General features: G+C 34.5%; 2 protein-coding genes across 2 annotated transcripts in view; one reads left to right on the top strand and one right to left on the bottom strand.

The window, feature by feature from the left end:
• Positions 1–1266, top strand: part of LOC136033187 (nuclear pore complex protein Nup160 homolog) — a 56458-nt gene extending 55192 nt beyond the window's left edge. The window contains exon 8 of the mRNA XM_065713891.1: positions 1125–1266. The gene's annotated coding sequence lies outside the window, so the exon portion shown is untranslated. The remainder of the gene's footprint in view (positions 1–1124) is intronic.
• LOC136032613 (uncharacterized) lies at positions 596–16991 on the bottom strand. The gene is made up of 5 exons (XM_065712884.1): positions 16805–16991; positions 14403–14533; positions 6360–6526; positions 4242–4299; positions 596–747 (listed from the first exon to the last, which is right to left on the bottom strand). Exons 1-5 carry the CDS (start codon positions 16909–16911, stop codon positions 596–598), a joined length of 615 nt encoding a protein of 204 aa, XP_065568956.1. The 5' UTR covers positions 16912–16991.
• Positions 16992–18700: the final 1709 nt, after the last annotated feature.

The raw sequence follows: 18700 nt of genomic DNA, 5'->3' as shown, positions 1-18700 counted from the left end.
CCTTTTCCTACCTTAATCCCACTACTGTACCTTCAAGTATAGAAAGTAAGGAGCAACATTAAAACTTAAAACGAACAGAAATTATTACGTATATAAAGGGCGTTGCCCCTCCTCAACACCTCGCTCTTTACGCTAAAGTTTGTTGTTGTCCCAACTCTTTAAGAGCGACTCATGTTCTCCGAAAAGGAGTGTACTGAAGACTCTGGATCATACTACGAAATTTCCAGTGTTTTGCATTGCTACAGGACTTTCAAATTGTCCCAAAGGGTATTACCTCTCCTCAACACCTCGCTCTCTACGCTAAAGTTTGAATTTTGTCTCAATTCTTAAGAGCGACTCATGTTCTCCAAAAAGGAGTGTACTGAAGACTCTGGATTATACTGGATATACTGGATTATACGAAATTTCCAATATTTCGCATTGCTACAGGACCTCTAAATTGTCCCAAAAACGATACAAGGGTACAGCGTTGCTGACGTTTGTACTGATTGTAGAAAGAAAGAGCTGAATCGCCGGCATAAAAGATAAGATATAAGTAATTTTAAAAACAGCGTGGCCCAACGTACAGGGATGCAATCAGAAACGCTTGGAATAATCATGGACTCCTTTTGAAAGTTTCCTTGATTTCTAAGAGTCCTTGGACCTCAGTTGAAAGACCACTGCTATAGATAAATGATACAACTTGAAAAAATGTGGAAAATTCTGTTAAGCGACTATCACCAGAAGAGACATCTAATTTAAAGACATCTAAAAGACATATAAAAGGTATTTGCAAATATTTGCTGTTCACTTAAAATGTGTTTGGAACCAACTCCCAATTTTTTAGCTTTAGAAGTGGCTCTATGAAATTACTTATACTAACTTTCTCTATTGGTGAGAGATATTTGCGAATGGCAGGAATTGTTGATTTGTTTTATTGTGTTCTAAACAGAAGTTTAGTCTTCTGTTTGGTGTTTTTCTAGCCATGATTTGGCTTCTGTCTGGCCATAGTCAGATAGGGAAAAAGTTAATATGTTGTATTTTAGTATTATTAAACTACAATCTGTTATGGAAATTGCTCGAATATACTATTGATGTGTTATATTTTTGCTGATTACTTTTAAACTTTTTTTCTCTAATTTTAGGCCTTGTCAGATATGGAAAGAGTAACATCAAATTATTTGAAAGCTGTTAGAAACGCTGATGTTTCGGTTTTTGGTTTCTTGGATAATTGCTTATATGTTCATCTTATGTCTTTTCAATAAAATAGAAATCTGCTGAATTTTATACAGTATAATGGAAATTTTAATGGTATTGAGAATAGGAAATCCCTGTCGAGATTAAACTATGTTTTTTTTTGGAAACTTATCTCTGAACTATTTCTTATTAACTATTTTTTTACTACTATTTTATTACTAATTTCTAATAATTACTAAAAATTTATTATAATACATAACATTATAATTAGATATAATAACATTATGTTATAATTTATAACAATACACATAATAGTATTATAAACATTATCATAATAATTACTATTAACTATTACTTACTATCTCACTTATTTACTTACTTACTAAGAACTTAGTTCTTGGTCTGACAGAAACGGTTTATTTCCTTATTTCAGTATTTCCTTGGTGTTAACCACCTTAGTATGTCCCTCTTCTATGAGGCCTGAAATTATCACTAATCCCACCTCCACATGTAAAATTTTAATTGAGCACAATTACTCAACATATGATGATACACTGAAACAATTAATATTGACTTCACTTGATAGTCGTAGACATGAGTTGACATACATATTTGCACTAAACTGCCTGAATTCCCCACCCTGTTATGGTCTATTACCCGACCTTGAAGGACCATGAAGCCCTCCCCCCCCCCCCCTACTGAAGGACCAGTTGACATCCGACTTTAACGAAACCAGATTGACATCCAGTCTTGAGTCCAGCTTTGCATCTGACTTTAACAAAAACAGATAGACTTGAGATGATACAAAATTAAAAACTGTATAAATTATACTTGAGCACAACTACTCAACATACGCACTGAAAGAACTCATTTGAATTCAATAGATAGTCACAGACATGAGTTGACAAATAGATTTGGACTAAACTGTTAGAATTTCCCAACTCATTTTGTTGTGTTACCTGACCTTCAGAGCTCCCCCTCCTTCTGAAGGACATGCCACTAGACGCCAACAAATAAAAAAGAATGGTCCACAGTTAATGACTCACCCGGCCTCTAGTACCGAGAGATATTTCATATCATTTTTCCCTTATTTTATTCGGCATTTTAATAATATTACCTTGACAAATATTTAGTGTTTGATGCAGCTTATTTCGGGTGTTTGCCTGTGAGTGTTTTTGAATGTACTAATCATTTATAATTGTAATTGGTATATTATATGTAAACGGTTACTATTATAATCATGAACCGTGCAATGTACCTCTTGACATATTCAAATTTTATTTATGACCTCAGTTGGGATTTCCTTAATGTCATGCTCTCATTTTGTCTTTTCCCGTTAAATTCTATCTCATCCCCATTAACGGACCATTCTGCAAATTTGATCGATTATTTGTTCGTCAGTGAAGTTTTGGTGGAAGATAGCACCTCTGACGTATTAACCCATTCTGATTCGGACCACTTACCACTTCTTTGTTCGCTGCAGAAGTTATCAGATTGTAAAATTAAAAGAAAAAACTTAAATTCTTCGGTGTGACATGAAAGAAGTTAATCTGGCTAAATTAAAAATGAAGTTAGTTCGTTGGATTGGGAGGTGGTTTACAGTGAAAAGGATGATGCTTGAAAAGTTTTTAATATTTTTTCAGATATCCTTTACCCTGTGTTTGAGAAAAATTGCCCATTGAAAGAAATTAATTGTAAGAAAGCGAAACCGCGAAAGCCGTGGATTAATGATGAAATTTGAGTTTAATAAGCCAAAGAAATAATTTTTATTGTAAATATCTTGATAACCAATCTAAAGTGATTTTAAATGAATTTAAAGAGTTGAGAAATTATGTAAATAAATTAAGAAGAAATGCAAAGAACGAGTATTATTTAAACCGTTTAAAGATTAAAGAAGGTAATATAAAAGATACTTGGGGCATTATTCGTGAAGCTATAGCGTGTGAAAAAAAAGATACGAGTATAACCGAATTAAAGATTAATAATTGAATTATTGATGATAAATTGGAAATAGCAAATTAGATTGGTGATTATGTTTTGAAGATTGGTAGTGATAAACAGAATGAAATGTCTAGAGGTGGTGGTACCGGCAATCTTACACATCCTTTAAGGTCAGTCTCCCAGGTTTGAAGCCAATGCTATTTTCCTATAGCAGTGAAATGTATATTAACAACAGACACGAGCAGATTCTTTGATGAAAAAATTACTTTGGCTTCATTGAAAGCTGTAATATGAATAGGCCGAAGAAATTTGCATTTTTTTTTCTTTAGAGCTTCATAAAAAATTAATGAGTGGGACACCTCTAATGTTTAAAAGTAGTAATAAAACCACTTTTAGAAGACGTAGAGCATTGTAAAGTAGCCTCTCGATTTGCCACAAGATTCCACAATTTTTGGCCGTGAATGGTTTTTTTTAATATCATCAGTTTCCTTTAAAATTGGGCATTTATGAAATTCTTTCTTTACTATTTAAAAGGGTTGCACTAATCATACAGCCTTGATTTTTGTGTCGTTTTGTAGATCTTATACCGATAAATAATCCCTAAGATTATTAAGTTTGTAGTTATAAGAGATGATTTTTAGCAATAATTCTTAATATTCAAGATTTCCTCCTTTCTCATTGGCTTAAGCACTCCTTGAGGGGTTTGCCAGAATATCATTAAGAATGTTGACATCTCCCTAGCATTACGACCAGATTTAAAAGGAAGTTGAAAACGTGTATAATTGGTAACAACACCTTGAGGCAGTATCATTTTTACACTTCATACGAATTGGAATTTGTTAGGTTACAAAGCTGTTACAAAGCAGATAACAGTTTGGCTTTAAAAGTAAAGAAACGCCGATTGTAGGCCTATAAAATGTATGAACATTATTTTTTTAAAGAACATTATTCTTAAAAAAACATTATTGGCCTTTAAAAGTAAAGAAACACCGATTGTACGCCTATAAAATGTATGAATATTATTTTAAAATTTTGAAATTTCGTGTGAATTCCGAAATTTCTTTCGAAGCTCTCTGCCCTATGGGTGTGTCCTCGGTTGGAATCAAAATAAAAGCAGGGATAACCTGCTTTTCGTTTGACAGCACATGGATAGCCTTCGTACAACCTTCGGCAATATGTTACCTTAAACATTTGGAATCTACCAAGACATATTATGAGAGAGTTTACAAGAAAATTAAGCATTTATAAAGATATTGAAGCTAAACCTAAATATGATATTTGAAAATCTTAGCTTCAGAGGAAGCATGCAACCGACTTTAATTCTAAATCGCTTATGCACGAGTAAAAAAAAAAATTACATCAAGAGTACAGAGAACACACTTAAACATTCCTTTTAGAGACTAAAACGCTTTAGCATCCAAATGTATCAAAAAGTAAAAAAAAATTCCTACTACCCAAAAAAATCGAAAATTTTTCGAACTAAAAATGAATTGTAGGATCATCGTCCTCGAACAGATATAAAATGCGTAATGACTACCACGCGCTTTTATCTCTATTCTGTCAAAATTCTAATTCTTCCGAGTAGAAAATTAGTTTTTACTAATATTACTAATTGACTAATTTAATTTACTAATTACTAATCTACTAATAATTTACTATACTTATATAACTATATACTATATATAACTATAACTATATATAGTTACATAATTATATAACTATAACATAATTTACTAATAATTTACTAATTTACTAATTTTACTAATTTACTAAATTTTACTAGTTTTTACTAATACCGGAAAAGAAAATTAGTTTTTACTTTTTTAGTGCATTTTAAAATCAAAGCATTTTTTTTATCATATTTTTGTTTCAATTGTTTTTAGTATCTTAAATCTTTCCGAACAGATCTTTTTATATTTCTCTCTTTAAATATTAAATGTTTTTAGTTTCATCCAAACGATTCATAATCATATTTCATAATGAAAAGTCTTGCTTGTAAAACTTCATGCAGAAACCATACCTACCTCTTGTTCAAATAATCAATAGCCATAATTATTGTATTCCTTTGGCTATTGCAAAAAAACTCAAAATTTTAATTAGTTAATGAATATTTCCATTAGTTAAACTATTCTCTAGTCTGCAGTACGATACTATTATATCATTTGTTCAATATTTACATTTACTACTCACAACTCAACCCAATCACTGGGTATTCAAAGGTTATTGCGCTGGGTTACGGCTGTTTTTCCTTGGTCCATAACAATTATGAAAGCGTACACCCAAACACAATCTACAAAATTATCTACGGATCGATGGCCAACGAGAATAGCTACAGACAGCGGCGTATACAAGATTTTTTATTGAGAGGGGGGGGGGGGGGGTTTAAAAACTTACAAAAACGCATCAAAAATTGTTTAATTCATTTTTGTTACGTTTTTACGAGTCGGACAAACATTTCTGGGGCAGGAGGTCAAATCCAACCCACCCCCTAGATACAATCTTGGCTACAGGGAAGCTTTTTCAGTTTTTCTGTTGAGGGTGGGTCTGGGGTTTCATTAGTGTCATTATAAAAGAAAATCCTTTTTATCAGTTTCTTTTAGATGACCTCACTCTAAAAAAGGATTTCACACATGATGAAGGTAATACTTGTTGGGTCTTGACGAGACAGGTGGAGGCGGCCTACTTTTCTACTGCTAGTATAACGAATAAATTACCTTTTTTCAATTTTTCTAGACGGCGCCCCCCTTCCCCTTAAGAGGACTTGACACACGATAAGAGTATTCAAGATCCACATGAATCTACCCGGAGTATCATCCATCTATGCATACTCTTCTTAAAATTAAGCTTACGTTAATTAAAATTATTGAATTCTATTCTTATCGTTTTTCCATTTTATGTCATTTTCTCGACGTCCTCTTCTAACGAGAACATGGCGCTTCCTCCAAAAAAGAAGAAAAATTGTAATAAATTGTATTTGACTATGAAAATTGAGCAAATCGTGGACATTTCTTAAGTTCAAAAGGTTTGCTCTCTTTTTGATAAATCTAAATATAAATTAGTATATTAAAAAGCCACGAAGAAGGAAATACATTAGTTCATGCTAGAGGGAAACTTTAATATAAATAGAGAAGAAAAACTATGCAAGCAAGAAGAAATTAGGATGGTTAACAGGACTTTCCTCTTGCTTCGGAAAAAAAAAGAAAAAAAAAAATCAAATTCACCTTTACAGAAAAAAAACTTACCGAGTAGGACTTTACAAGCCAAGCCGGTAAGAAGACATCTGAACTAAGAATTCGAAAGGCACATGTACGATGACACGCCGTTTCCAAAGACCTTTCGGCTGCTACTAAACTAGCCTCGAGCAGTCTTTCAACTTGCTCGACTGGCCGGGAAGATACTATTTCACGGACTGAAAACAAAATATAAAATAACTAAAAAAAAATCTTTGCATAACAGAAAGACTTAAAATTTTGGTTCTTTCGAAAAAAACAAAGAGGTGACATTTTAATTTTAAATTTTACACCTTTTTAAGGATGATTCATATCTAAAAAGCAACAAAACATAGCCTTAACTTAAGTTTAAGCTGCCCAAACTCTATTTTCGGCGCAAAAAAAAAATGATTCTCAATGCTCACATGTTCGGATTTATCATAAAATATTTGAGTTTAGTATACGAATCAATAAGTATAGCAAGAGAACAATTGGATAACCCAAATAAAAAAAAATAAAATAGCCTGAAAGCTAAGTTTATATTTTACAATTTTTATTTTCCGTGCAAAAAAAGAGCTTGGCTCGCAACACTCCTGAAAAGACAACTAATTTAAAGACCAAGAAAAAAGAAAAAGCGGTCTAACCCATTTTCTGGTGGTCCATACCCCTTAAATAATTTTTTTTTTGTCTTTCAGTCTCCTTCATCCATGACTTATGGATGTAAAATTTCAACCAATCAAATATGAACAGATTTTCAAGTTATTTTTGGGCACACTTCCTCATCCCTTTGGCACAGGGAACAGTCCCTGAAAGTTTTAAAATAGTCCATTAGCTAAGACCAAACATACCTACCTTTTTCTACTAAGATCTATCAATGAACAACTAGTATTTCATTCTAAGGGTTCTTGCTCGTGATGCTGGTGGGTTATGTCATCCCCAGAGACATATTTAAATGGCTTTCCGACAATTACGAAGAAAATGCTAATTTTGAAATTTTACTAATTTTAATTTGATCAATTTCTTTTCTGATTATTTGTCATGATTATTACAATTTTTTTGACGTTCTTGACGTCGGTAGCCAAACGGGATAACTTATACAAACTAATGTGTTAGTAGCAATAAACTCGAATAGGGTATATAAGGTCTTGACAATCACACTTCATTCTTTTTTAATTCAGGGATGATATTGCTTAACTGGCAGTCATAGAAGGCTATGAACTCTAGCTGTAAAATTACATAAAAAAACTAGTTTTTTTTAACTGAAAGTAAGGAGCGACATTAAAACTTGAAACGAACAGAAATTACTCCTTATATGAAATGGGTTGTCCCCTCCGCAATCCCTCGCCCTTTACGCTAAAGCTTTTAATTGTATTAAAAAGCAGAGTTGTGGCAAAGAGTCAAACTTTGGCGTAAAGAGCGAGGGATTGCGGAGGGGACAACCCATTTCATATACGGAGTAATTTCTGTTCGTTTTAAGTTTTAATGTCGGTCCTTACTTTCAGTTAAAAAACTAGTTTTTTTTATGTAATTTCTGAACGTTTTTGAATTAATGCATGTTTGATTTTGGCTCTCCACACATAAATTATTAAAATGAAATTTGCATATTAATTCCTGTTTTGGCTAAATGGCTTTCTCTTAGTTTTGATCAGACGATTTTGAGAAAAAGGGATGGGAAAGGAGGCCTAGTTGCCATGCAATGTTTCGACGAATTTTTCTATTAGTAAAAAATATATGTAGCTTAAGAATTATCTTACGTAACAAACTTTTATATTCTTTAATTTTTATTATGTATATGAGAGGGTTTGTACCCTCGTTAATACCTCGTTCTTTACACTAAATCGTAAGTTTTGTCCCAATTCTTTAAGAATGACCCCTGAATCAGAAAGGCCGTAGAATAAATAGTTGAAATTACTAAAAATACTATAGCATATAGAGCGAGGTATTTATCTCCTCCTAAATACCTCGCTCTTTATGCTAAAGTATTTTTAGAACCCCTCATATGCGTAATAATTTCTGTTCGTTTTAAGTTTCAATGCTACTCTTTACTTTCAGTTGAAAAAAAACTTTTCCATGTTTATTTTTTCATTGTTTTATTTATAGTAATTTTAGAAAATCCTGCGCCCTTTTCATTGAATTTCTGTTCCCCTATGACATATTTCTCCATGGAAAGATCCTCCCACGTAGCCCCCTCCCCTCAACCCCACCCCCAAAACCAAAAAAAATCCCCTGAAACCGACTGTACACTTCCCAATAACCATTATTATATGTAAACACTGGTCGAAGTTTGTAACTTGCAGTCCCTCCCCCAGGGACTTTGGGGGATTAAGTCATTCCCAAAGACATAGTTATTATGGTTTTTGACTATGCGGAATAAAATGGCTATCTCAAAATTTTGATCTGTTGACTTTGGAGAAAAATGAGCGTGGGAGGGGGCCTAAGTGTCCTCCAATTTTTTGGTCACTTAAAAAAGCCACTAGAACTTTTCATTTCCGTCAGAATGAGCCCTCTTGCGACATTCTAGGACCACTTGGTCGATACGATGACCCCTGGGGAAAAAAACAAAAAACAACAAATAAACACGCATCCCTGATTTGTCTTCTGGCAAAAAATACGAAATTCCACATGTTTGTAGATAGGAGCCTGTAAATTTTACTACAGAGTTCTCTGATACGCCGAATGCCATTGTGTGATTTTCGTTAAGATTCTGTGACTTTTAAGGGGTGTTTCCCCCTATTTCTAAAATAAAGCAAATTTTCTCAGGCTCATAACTTTTGATGACAAAGACTAAATTTGATGAAACGTACATATTTAAAATCAGCATGAAACTTTAATTCTTTTGATGTATATTTTAGCATCAAAATTCCGTTTTTTAGAGTTTCGTCTACTGTTGAGGCGGGTCGCGCCTTACTACAGTTCGTTCCCACGAACTGTTTGAAAAGAAAATAATTCGGTATTTCGGGGCTTCTGACATTATTACTCCTTTGCGGAAGTTAGGCTCAAAAGTGGAAAAGGATTGTATTTTTTTTCTCTGGGCCCCTTCCACCTCTTAGTTCGTTTATTTTCCCGTTAGTTTTCACCGGTTTTCGCTTTACAGTTGTGTTATCTCTTAGCAGTTCTTTCGTTAGTTCAGTTATGGTTGTGGCATATATATTTTATCGCTCGTATAGTTGTGTTATTTTCAAATTATACTCCATAATAGAGAGGCTCCGAACACCCAGCATTGTATATTAAGCTCTGAATTTGACGTTTTTTTCTAACGTGACCAGATTCGTCCTGCGCCCTTTTCATTAAATTTTTCTTCCCCCATGACTTATTTCTCCAAGGAAAGATCCTCCCACATAGCCCCCTCCCCCAACTCTACCCCCAAAACCAAAAAAATCCCCCTGAAAACGTCTGTACACTTCCCAATAACCATTATTATATGTAAACACTGGTCGAAGTTTGTAACTTGCAGCCCCTCCCCCAGGGACTGTGGGGGAGTAAGTTATCCCCAAAGCCATAGTTATTATGGTTTTCGACTATGCTGAACAAAATGGCTATCTCAGAATTTTGATCCGTTGACTTTGGGAAAAAAATGAGCGTGGGAGGGGACCTAGATGCCGTCCAATTTTTTTGGTCACTTAAAAAGGGCACTAGAACTTTTCATTTCCGTTAGAATGAGCCCTCTTGCGACATTTTAGGACCACTTGGTCGATACGATGACCCCTGAAAAAAAAATCACGGGCATGACCCCGTGATTTGTCTTCTGGCAAAAAATACAAAATTCCACATTTTTGTAGATAGGAGCTTGAAACTTCTACAGTAGGGTTCTCTGATACGCTGAATCTGATGGTGTCATTTTCGTTTAGATCGTACGACTTTTAGGAGGTGTTATCCCCTATTTTCCTAAATAAGGCAAATTTTCTCAGGCTCGTAACTTTTGATGGGTAAGACTAAACTTGATGAAAGTTATATATTTAAAATCATCATTAAAATGCGATTCTTTTGATGTAGCTATTGATATCAAAATTCAATTTTTTAGAGTTTTGGTTACTATTGAGCCGGATCGCTCCTTACTACAGTTCCTTACCACGAACTGTTTGAAACTTTGAAATCTAAAGCTAATGTTAAGAAGACCAAGTCATGCAACTAGGACTAAATGTGGATGAAGAGGTGATGAAGAGAGCCAGGAGACGACCAAGGAATGGGCAGCTTCACTTATTTAGGCAGCATTATTAGCAAAAACAGTGGATGCAGAAAAGGTGTAAAAAGGAGAAGCCAAGGAGAACAGTATCTTTTACAGTTGAAAACTTTGCAAGAACAGGAAGATAATTTCTAAAGTATAACTGGGTTGCTGGAAGAAGCAAAAATGCAGTTGTCAAGTTTAGCTTGAAACATGGGCAATTCAAAAGGGCGAGCAAGACCTTCTAGCTACTTTCCACAGGAATTGTCTAAGGAAAAGTTCAGATGCTTGAAGTTCACAAAGGGATGTTGAGGGCGGTTACCTCCGAATGTAGGGTAATATTTTAGACTTTGACCCCCCCCACCTCCAAAATATTTCTGCAACTCGTAAACTGGTCGTAAAAACGCATATAAAACACTATTTCTCCTAAAAACTAAATTAATTTCAGACTCGTAAACTGGTCTTCCAAAGCAGTTAAAAACCCTCTAACACCCACCCTCAGCAATCGTTTTTTGATTTTTTTTGGAATTGTCTAAGGAAAAGTTCAGATGCTTTTTTGAATAACCATATATCAAATGATAGGCAGTGAAAATGTGGTCCGATTACCTTTTTGCGGATGAGTTATGATAGGTGTATGATAGAATTGGGCTTTTCGGGCATCCATCTACGGACCAAATAAAAGGGAGGACATCTACGAATGGGTCGAGAAGAGGTCATAATAAACAGTAGAAAAGAAAGTTAAAGAAGGGAGTAAAGAGTGAAGCTTGAAACAGGTTGGTGCGGAGAAGGAGCGTACGCAGCTGTACAACAAACAACCTTGCTCATTTTCTGTTGGTTCTCTTCAGAAGTTACTGAGTGACATTTATTTTTCCATTTTATTTGTATTATTATCAAAAAGGAACATCAATATAGGTATTTATCACTGTAGACTGATTTGAGTTGGGGGAGCTTACAGTTTGACAAATTCCCAACTAACATCTAAATATGAAATGGCAGTTGAGGCGAAATCACCAGGCTTGCTGTTAATAGCTAAATTTGAGCTTTAATCTAGGTTTTTTGCACTAAAACAAAAAGAAACAAAAGACTCTCTAGATTAGGAGATCAAATCCACCCGGATTAACCATTTCTTAAAAACTGGATCAATACAACGGTGCTAGGCTTATCAACCCCACTGAAAATTATCCCAAATTCAAAGATTAAGCAGGCACAGAGAAAATACGACGAATAAAAAAAAAGAAAGGAAGAGATTATGGAATATTTTACCAATATTCCAAAATGTAGGCCAAATACGTGTTGTAGAATGTCTCATAGTATTTGTTTTTGCAATACCAATCTATTTTAATACTTTTTTTGTGTTATCATTGCAGAATAAGATAAAGTTTAACATTGCGGTTATGGGACTGGTATCAACTTCAAAGACAAACTTAAAAGACATTTGGAGATTTTCGAATGAGACAGATATCTCAAAATCTCATTCGATATCAAACGCATTAGAGGAAGGCCAGATTTCAGAAAAGGAAGCGAGAGGGAGGTGTAATACCCTCTAGTAGCTTTCGGCCTTTGAAAAAAAATAGAAGAACTTTCAACTTTTAATAGAACAGTCCCCCTTTTAAGTTTCTAAAATAGTCCTTTCTGTTAGAAATAGATGAGAAAAAAAGTTTTTGACACTTTTTTGGGCTGCATTTTGAGGGGATATAAATATCTATTCCCTTTTGCATTAGGACCCCTTAGCCAAAAGTTTCTCGTAAGTTTAAGGCAAATTGGAAAGATTCGGCCCTTTTTGGAGCCCATGCTATAAGAGGAGGGACCAGTTTCAAAGGAACCAATCATTAAATAGTTTCCTTATACCTTACTTAGTCCCCTTGGCCCAAGGGCTTACGACTGTAAGTTTAAAATTGGTCAGGAAAGACTTTAGGCCACTAACCCCTCCCCCTTTCCAAAGCAAAATAATTATTTTTTCCAAAAAAAAACGATTCTAAAGACTGACTCCAATACACTCCTAAGACTAAACCTCCCCCCCCACCCTTTCCAGTCTAAACTATACCTACAAAGAATTGACATTTGACATAATTTTCAGTCCTTATCCCAGAAGTTGTGGAGGTTAGGTCATTCTTGGATGTAAATTCATTGATATTTTCAACTATTCAAAAAAAAAGGAGGCTTGAAACCTTGTCCAGACGTCCTTAAGCGTTGCAAAGGACCAGATATCAGATGGGGTTCTAGGACAGGGGCAAAATTTTCTGAGGAAAAAACGTGAAGGAAACAAACCATATCAGTAGGAGACGGTCTGTCGTTGCCTATAGCAAATGGCCATAAAGCTTCAATGCATCATTATAAATATTTTTTTTACCAGAGGTACTTCATATGGAAGGGAAGGTCATAGAAACCCTAGACAGAGCTCATTAGAAGAAAACAGAAGTTCTTGTACTTTTTTTAAGAAGAAAAAGATCATGTGTAACTAGCCCCCCCCCCCCCCGTCCTGGCATACTAATTGGACCATTATATGATGAACCAAATAGTTGTTTCACATTTTTATTGGGATGTCTTTAGGGAAACTAGGGATATAAGAAGGGGGCTCTTTGCCCTCCCATCTGTTGGGTTAGTTAAAATGAAACTTAAAATTGTATACGAATAATCCCTATATCGATCTTGTAGGACCCTTGGTTTGATATTATCATCCCTAGGGGAAAAAAATGAAATAACAAACAATAAACATCAGTGATATTTTTCACAAAAAAAAGCTCTAATTTTTTTAGAAAAGAGCTATAAACCTCTAGAGTAGAGTTCTCTGATCATTTTATTTTTAGGGAAAGGCAGGTGCCTCAAAAGGTAGATTTCAATACAAAAAGATCCTAACTCTCAGTTAGCCTTCAGATAAATACATAATTAATTCTAAGGAAGGAGAGGTGTAGGTGGAAATTGATGTATAATATCTTTGGATTTCTAGAAATATTTGTCTACACCTTTATTATGAAAGTAAAAATAATATTAAACCCGAAACGAGCAGAACTTATTTCATATAGGAGAGGGATGCCCCATTCTCATCCCCAACACCCCCCTCGTAAATATATAAACTTCTGAGAATGCTCATTTGATCAGAAATTGAGAGTTCTAGTCCTCTCTTTAAAGTCAGAAGTGATTGACGACTAGCCAGTCCCTCTCCTAATATTGATTTTGATATCTGGTCCTTTGAATACCCTTTAGAATATTTGATTGAAATTGTGCGGTACTTATTTTGATCTTTCTCTATGCCTGCTCAATTTTGCGTATGGGGGAATTTTCTATGGGATGGGGGGTTTTAAGGGGGACACCGGCATCCAATTTTATGAATTACGAAGCAAATTATATTAGTTAAATGAAGCTTTAATATAGAGGTTAGAGAGATTTTTCTGCAATAAGAAGGGAGATATCTCTCTACAGTACCCTTATTTAAGCTTAGCCTAAATTAAGGGTGATGAAAGATTCTCCCCTCCCCCAGCCCCCCGAATACCCTGTCCCAGTTTATCCGAAGCTCATACAGATATAGCCAATTTGGGTTTGGAAACATATCCTTTAGGCATCTAGCATCCCTCCTCCCAACTTAACAATGGCCCACCGTCCTTCCTTCATAATAGCTGATGCACAATTATACTTTTCTTTGTACTTTTTATTTGTCTTAATTTCCTTTTGGCTGCGCAGTTTTTACCTTTGATGGATCTTTCAGGAGGGACATTACAGGGGGGGTGGGAATTTCCTGCGAAGGAAAGGGAATAAGCCGAGCCCCCAAAATCACATTCATAACATAATTGGAAATCAGTTTCCGAAAACTATTTCTAGATCAACAAAATAACATTAAATAATAATAATAATAATAGTGAATAACATTAAGTAATAATAACAATAATAATAATAAACCCACAAAAATGAAAACGAACCAGAAGGATTGTTCAATCGTATGAAATGAAGAGTTTCACTTTCTGCAGTAAAATCATTCTTGAACGACCTCAACAGATTTACATAGTCAGATGTCAGGGCATCAATCACTATAGTTGTCTTGATGTCAAACCTGCGAAGAAATGAATAATTAAGTAAAATCATAATTAATTTAGACAGTAGCATAATAAACCACTGGGACATTTGCCGTTACAGTATACTAAAAATAAAATATATCACAAATACAATAGCGAATGACCAATACAAAAAAAAACAGCAAATAATACAAGATGAATCATTGCATACAAAAAGGAGGAAGAATAAAACACAAAAATGGAAGTGCAGACCAATTCACAAGAAGCTCTTTCGATTTCATAATCAAGATACAATAAATAAATAACGTAAACTAAGTAATATAATATATAAAGTATTATCATTTTTTTCTTGTTTCTTATAGTTTTTTTTTTACAAATTTTCATATAAATGACCTAATATTTTCAATTTAAACTTTTTTAAATTAATCTTATCAAAGCATCATTAATTAAGGTAATTTTTCATAAATTAAAAACAACACAATGAGTGAATCATTGAACGAAACTAGAAAACAAAACAGACAAAAAAAGGGCAAAAATAGAAGTATGAAACAACTATAACAAGAAAAGAAGGAAGCTATTTTAATGATTGTAAACAGTACGTTAAAACCTAAAACGACAAGAAATTGCCCTATACATGAAGGAAAAACGTCCCACTCACTCCTTACTATAATTTGACAAGCGCTTTACTGAAAGCATTTTAGAATAAAAAAAAATAGTGTCAGTTGGGAATCACATGTGTTCTGTTTGCCAATTGCCTTTCTCAGCTGAAAATTTGAGCAGAAGATTCCATTGTACGCAAATATGGAAAAAAAATTATACCAACGTTTTTTTTTTAGAACATTCGCTTCTAAAATAACGGGATACTTTAGTCTACAGACTACAGAATAGGGGACTGAAGGGACTTCGAGTTGAAAATTTATTGATTTAATCAGTTTCGGTTAATTCTCTATTTCATACGTAGGATCTTCCTAAACACCAGGGTGGTTAGAACCCTTGAGTTCTTTGGTCCTTAGACTAACGTTTAAACTTTGTACCACAATGTTTCAAGGAAAAGAGTACTTTTAGGCGTGACAAATTTTTAAATTAAAACTTTTCACCCATCAGCCCCCAATCCCTCAGAAGTTAGTAAAAATATATTCCTCGAAATTCATTGAGATCGAGAGATAAACATCCCTCTCAATAATTCACTGAAACACATCCCACAAGAAGTTTGAAAACGAGGGCTTACAGTGTACTTTTACAGTGTACCCTTCCACCAATTCGCGTGCAGAAATACCCACTCATCATTTATCGTAAACATTAAGAAATTATACACCACTACACACAAACTTATAAAACCTCACGTAAGTCAAGTGAATTTGCATCTTTAGAGACGAATATAGTTTCATGCGACATTGTGAAACTGATAAGTTTTATAGGCAGCTGCCTGTACGTTGATATGTTTCTTTCAGAATTTTCAGTCGATAGTATTTTGGCGTTCTTTGGCAATTGCCTTGCACCACAAAATGGCTGAAATTCTCATCCTGGCCTGGCCTGGCATGCTATTTAAAACAAAAACATTAGAACGTTGAATTTCTATTCGAACAAGAAATCGAGATTCTACAACCACAGGGGCAATAAAATCACTCCGACAAAATATATATAGATAAAAAGATATATAGATAGATAGATGGCCTCCGTAACCATTCTTTTCGAAAAATAAGAAAAACTGCTTTTAATGCATTAAGACTGGAAACCTCTGCTGCTTTTCTCAGATATACTGAATTTGCTGGTTATGTTTTCGGCCAACCCTCCTTTTGGGAGGGGTTTCCCACATTTCCAAAACATAGGCATATTCCTTTACGCTAATATTTTTAAATATTCTTAATAAATTTTTAATATTTGGAATCAAAATGAAAAGCAGATTTTTTCTATGTACAAATTGTTACAAAATTTTCTTTTTTAGTTTCGGTGACTACTAGCATTATTTTATGTTCGACTTCTCCTACGTTTTCTTTAATTGGCCAGTTTTTGTATTTTTAAAGAAATTAGAGTCTTGTAAAATTACATATTTGTTCGCAAATAGCAAATAAATCATAACAGAACAACCTATAGACGAAAATTCAAACCTACGAACCTAAAAACAAATCAACCAGCCTACCAGCAGGCTTACGTCAGACTATATCATAACATGCATCATTTTATAATTTATAATATAGAGTATATAAATAAATGAAAGAAACCACAAGCCTAAGGCATAAAGCACAAATCGATCTAAAACCCCACCCCTGGATCTAAAGCAAAATTGTTTGTTTAATATTTTTGCTTACCTTCTGGCAACAGAGATTGCAAGCTCATAGCCCTTCATATTTACCAACTGGGCAACAGTTTCTTGGGCTGAGGAAGGTATATTAGGGTTCAGAGCTTGTCTCTCCATTAACTGAAGTAGGCTAAGTTGGGCAACAGTAAGATCGTATTCCTTTTTAAGTCAGAAAGCTCATAAACTTCAATTGTAAACTCTTCATCCTGAGAGAATAAAAATAGAATGAAAGCGAGAAAGAAAAAGTGAGTGATTGAGGGATAGAGGGGGGGGGGGGTTATTCACGTTTTTTTTAATTTGTAGCTTTATCCCTCCAAAATGAATTTCTTCGGAAGCAACTAAAAACTCAGCGAAATCCACGTTTTCTCGTTTTGCTAAATACTGGCAACTATCAAATGATTTTCAAATGTTTTTAATTCACTTCGTTAATGAGGGTCAAATCATGCAATCAACTACCCTCTTTCCGTCTTTGGATTTAACGAATTTCGTATAAGTTTTGCCTTCCGTTGAGAGTTACTCCGTTCAGCTTTCGCTCAGCCATTAAAGCTTCTCCTAATGCTTTCTTGTGGTTTTCCACCTAGGCTTTTGTCGACTTAGCCACTGAATGCTGGAAGGCTTCTAGCAACGACTACAAGACTGTTTGTTCCACAAATGAACGAAAAACAAATGTGAATTTCTGTTTGGAACTGAACCGGTAAACAAAAACCAGAATATAAAAAAAGTGGATTTTTGTTCGGAAGTAAACCCGAAAACAGAAATTAGAACAAAGAATAAATATGTACAGAGTCGAATTAACCAGCTATGATAATTATTGAAATTATTGGTTTGAGATTATTGATATTCCCCAGATGGATGGTCGAAAAGAATAATCTTTGGCAATCTTCCACTCTTCTTCTGTAAAATATGTCCTAGCCATCTCAATCTTTCTTTACAGTCTCTAGGGAATGGGGTCGAACCACAATTTTAGTACACCCAAATATTTGTCCCAAGGTGAGTCAAACGGGCGCCTAGAACAATTCTCAGACAATTTCTATGGAGAATATTCAAAAAATATTCTTCTGTCTTTAGAAGAAGCCACATTTCAGAGCCCCCTTTGGCAAATGTCCTCACATTAACTTCCTATATTCCAATCTTCATTTGCAGACTTATCGTCCTTTTCTTCATAACTTCTTTCAACTTCAAATATTGATACACTTTGCAACTACATTACCAGTAGCCTGGGAGGGTCTATTCAAAAGAGGAGAGTCTATTCAATAGGGAGGGTCTATTCAAGACGTTTGGGTAACGTCTATTCAAAAGCGAGGCAAGGACCCCACGTCATGTGTAAATTATTGTCCCATTACAGTATTGTGTTTTTTAAGTAAGTTCCTTGAATATTTGCAACTAACAGTAATTGAGTCGAATTGTGATTTTACGCCTTTTCAATTTGGTTTTCGGAAAAGTTTCGGTTGCTCCCATGCACATCATGTTTTAGGCCGACTCATGAAAGATGTCGTAAAAACCAAAAAAAATTTTATACTGTCTTACTGTTGATATTTCTGGAGCTTTCAACAATATTGTGCACTCTCAGGCTCTATTTTCCCTTGCGTCTTCAGGTGTCAATCCTTCCGTACTAAGTTGATTGTCTTCTTGGTATTCAAAGTCTAAAATTAAAGTTACCTGGAATGGCCAAATATCTGACCCGGTAAAAATTAATAAGGGAGTTCGGCAACGTGCCGTATCGTCTCCTAGTATATTTAAATGCGTGCTTGCATTGTGACTACGTCCCATCAGAAGTTCTTTTCTTACGCTAATATTGGTTTGTCTTCTATTGCATATGCAGATGACGTTCTTCTTGTTGCCCGGACTCACCGTGGATTGCTTCTAATTTTACTATATTAACCAATGACCTATCTAAGATTGGACC

This window comes from Artemia franciscana, chromosome 11 (genome assembly GCF_032884065.1).
Source record: "Artemia franciscana chromosome 11, ASM3288406v1, whole genome shotgun sequence".
NCBI lineage: Eukaryota > Metazoa > Arthropoda > Branchiopoda > Anostraca > Artemiidae > Artemia > Artemia franciscana.
The sequence above is the reverse complement of the archived record's forward strand: the minus strand, read 5'-3'. Positions and strand labels throughout refer to the sequence as shown.

What these genes read in the sequence shown, in the direction of transcription:
- LOC136032613 (XM_065712884.1), bottom strand. Translation starts at nt 16,911, where the DNA reads ATGGAGAGACAAGCTCTGAACCCTAATATACCTTCCTCAGCCCAAGAA. An exon ending in GGCTTGTAAAGTCCTACTCG is followed by an intron (nt 4,300 to 6,359) that starts GTAAGTTTTTTT and finishes CAAATGTTTAAG; the next exon opens with GTAACATATTGCCGAAGGTT. An exon ending in TGCTGTCAAACGAAAAGCAG is followed by an intron (nt 748 to 4,241) that starts GTTATCCCTGCT and finishes TATGTCTTTTAG; the next exon opens with ATGTCTTTAAATTAGATGTC.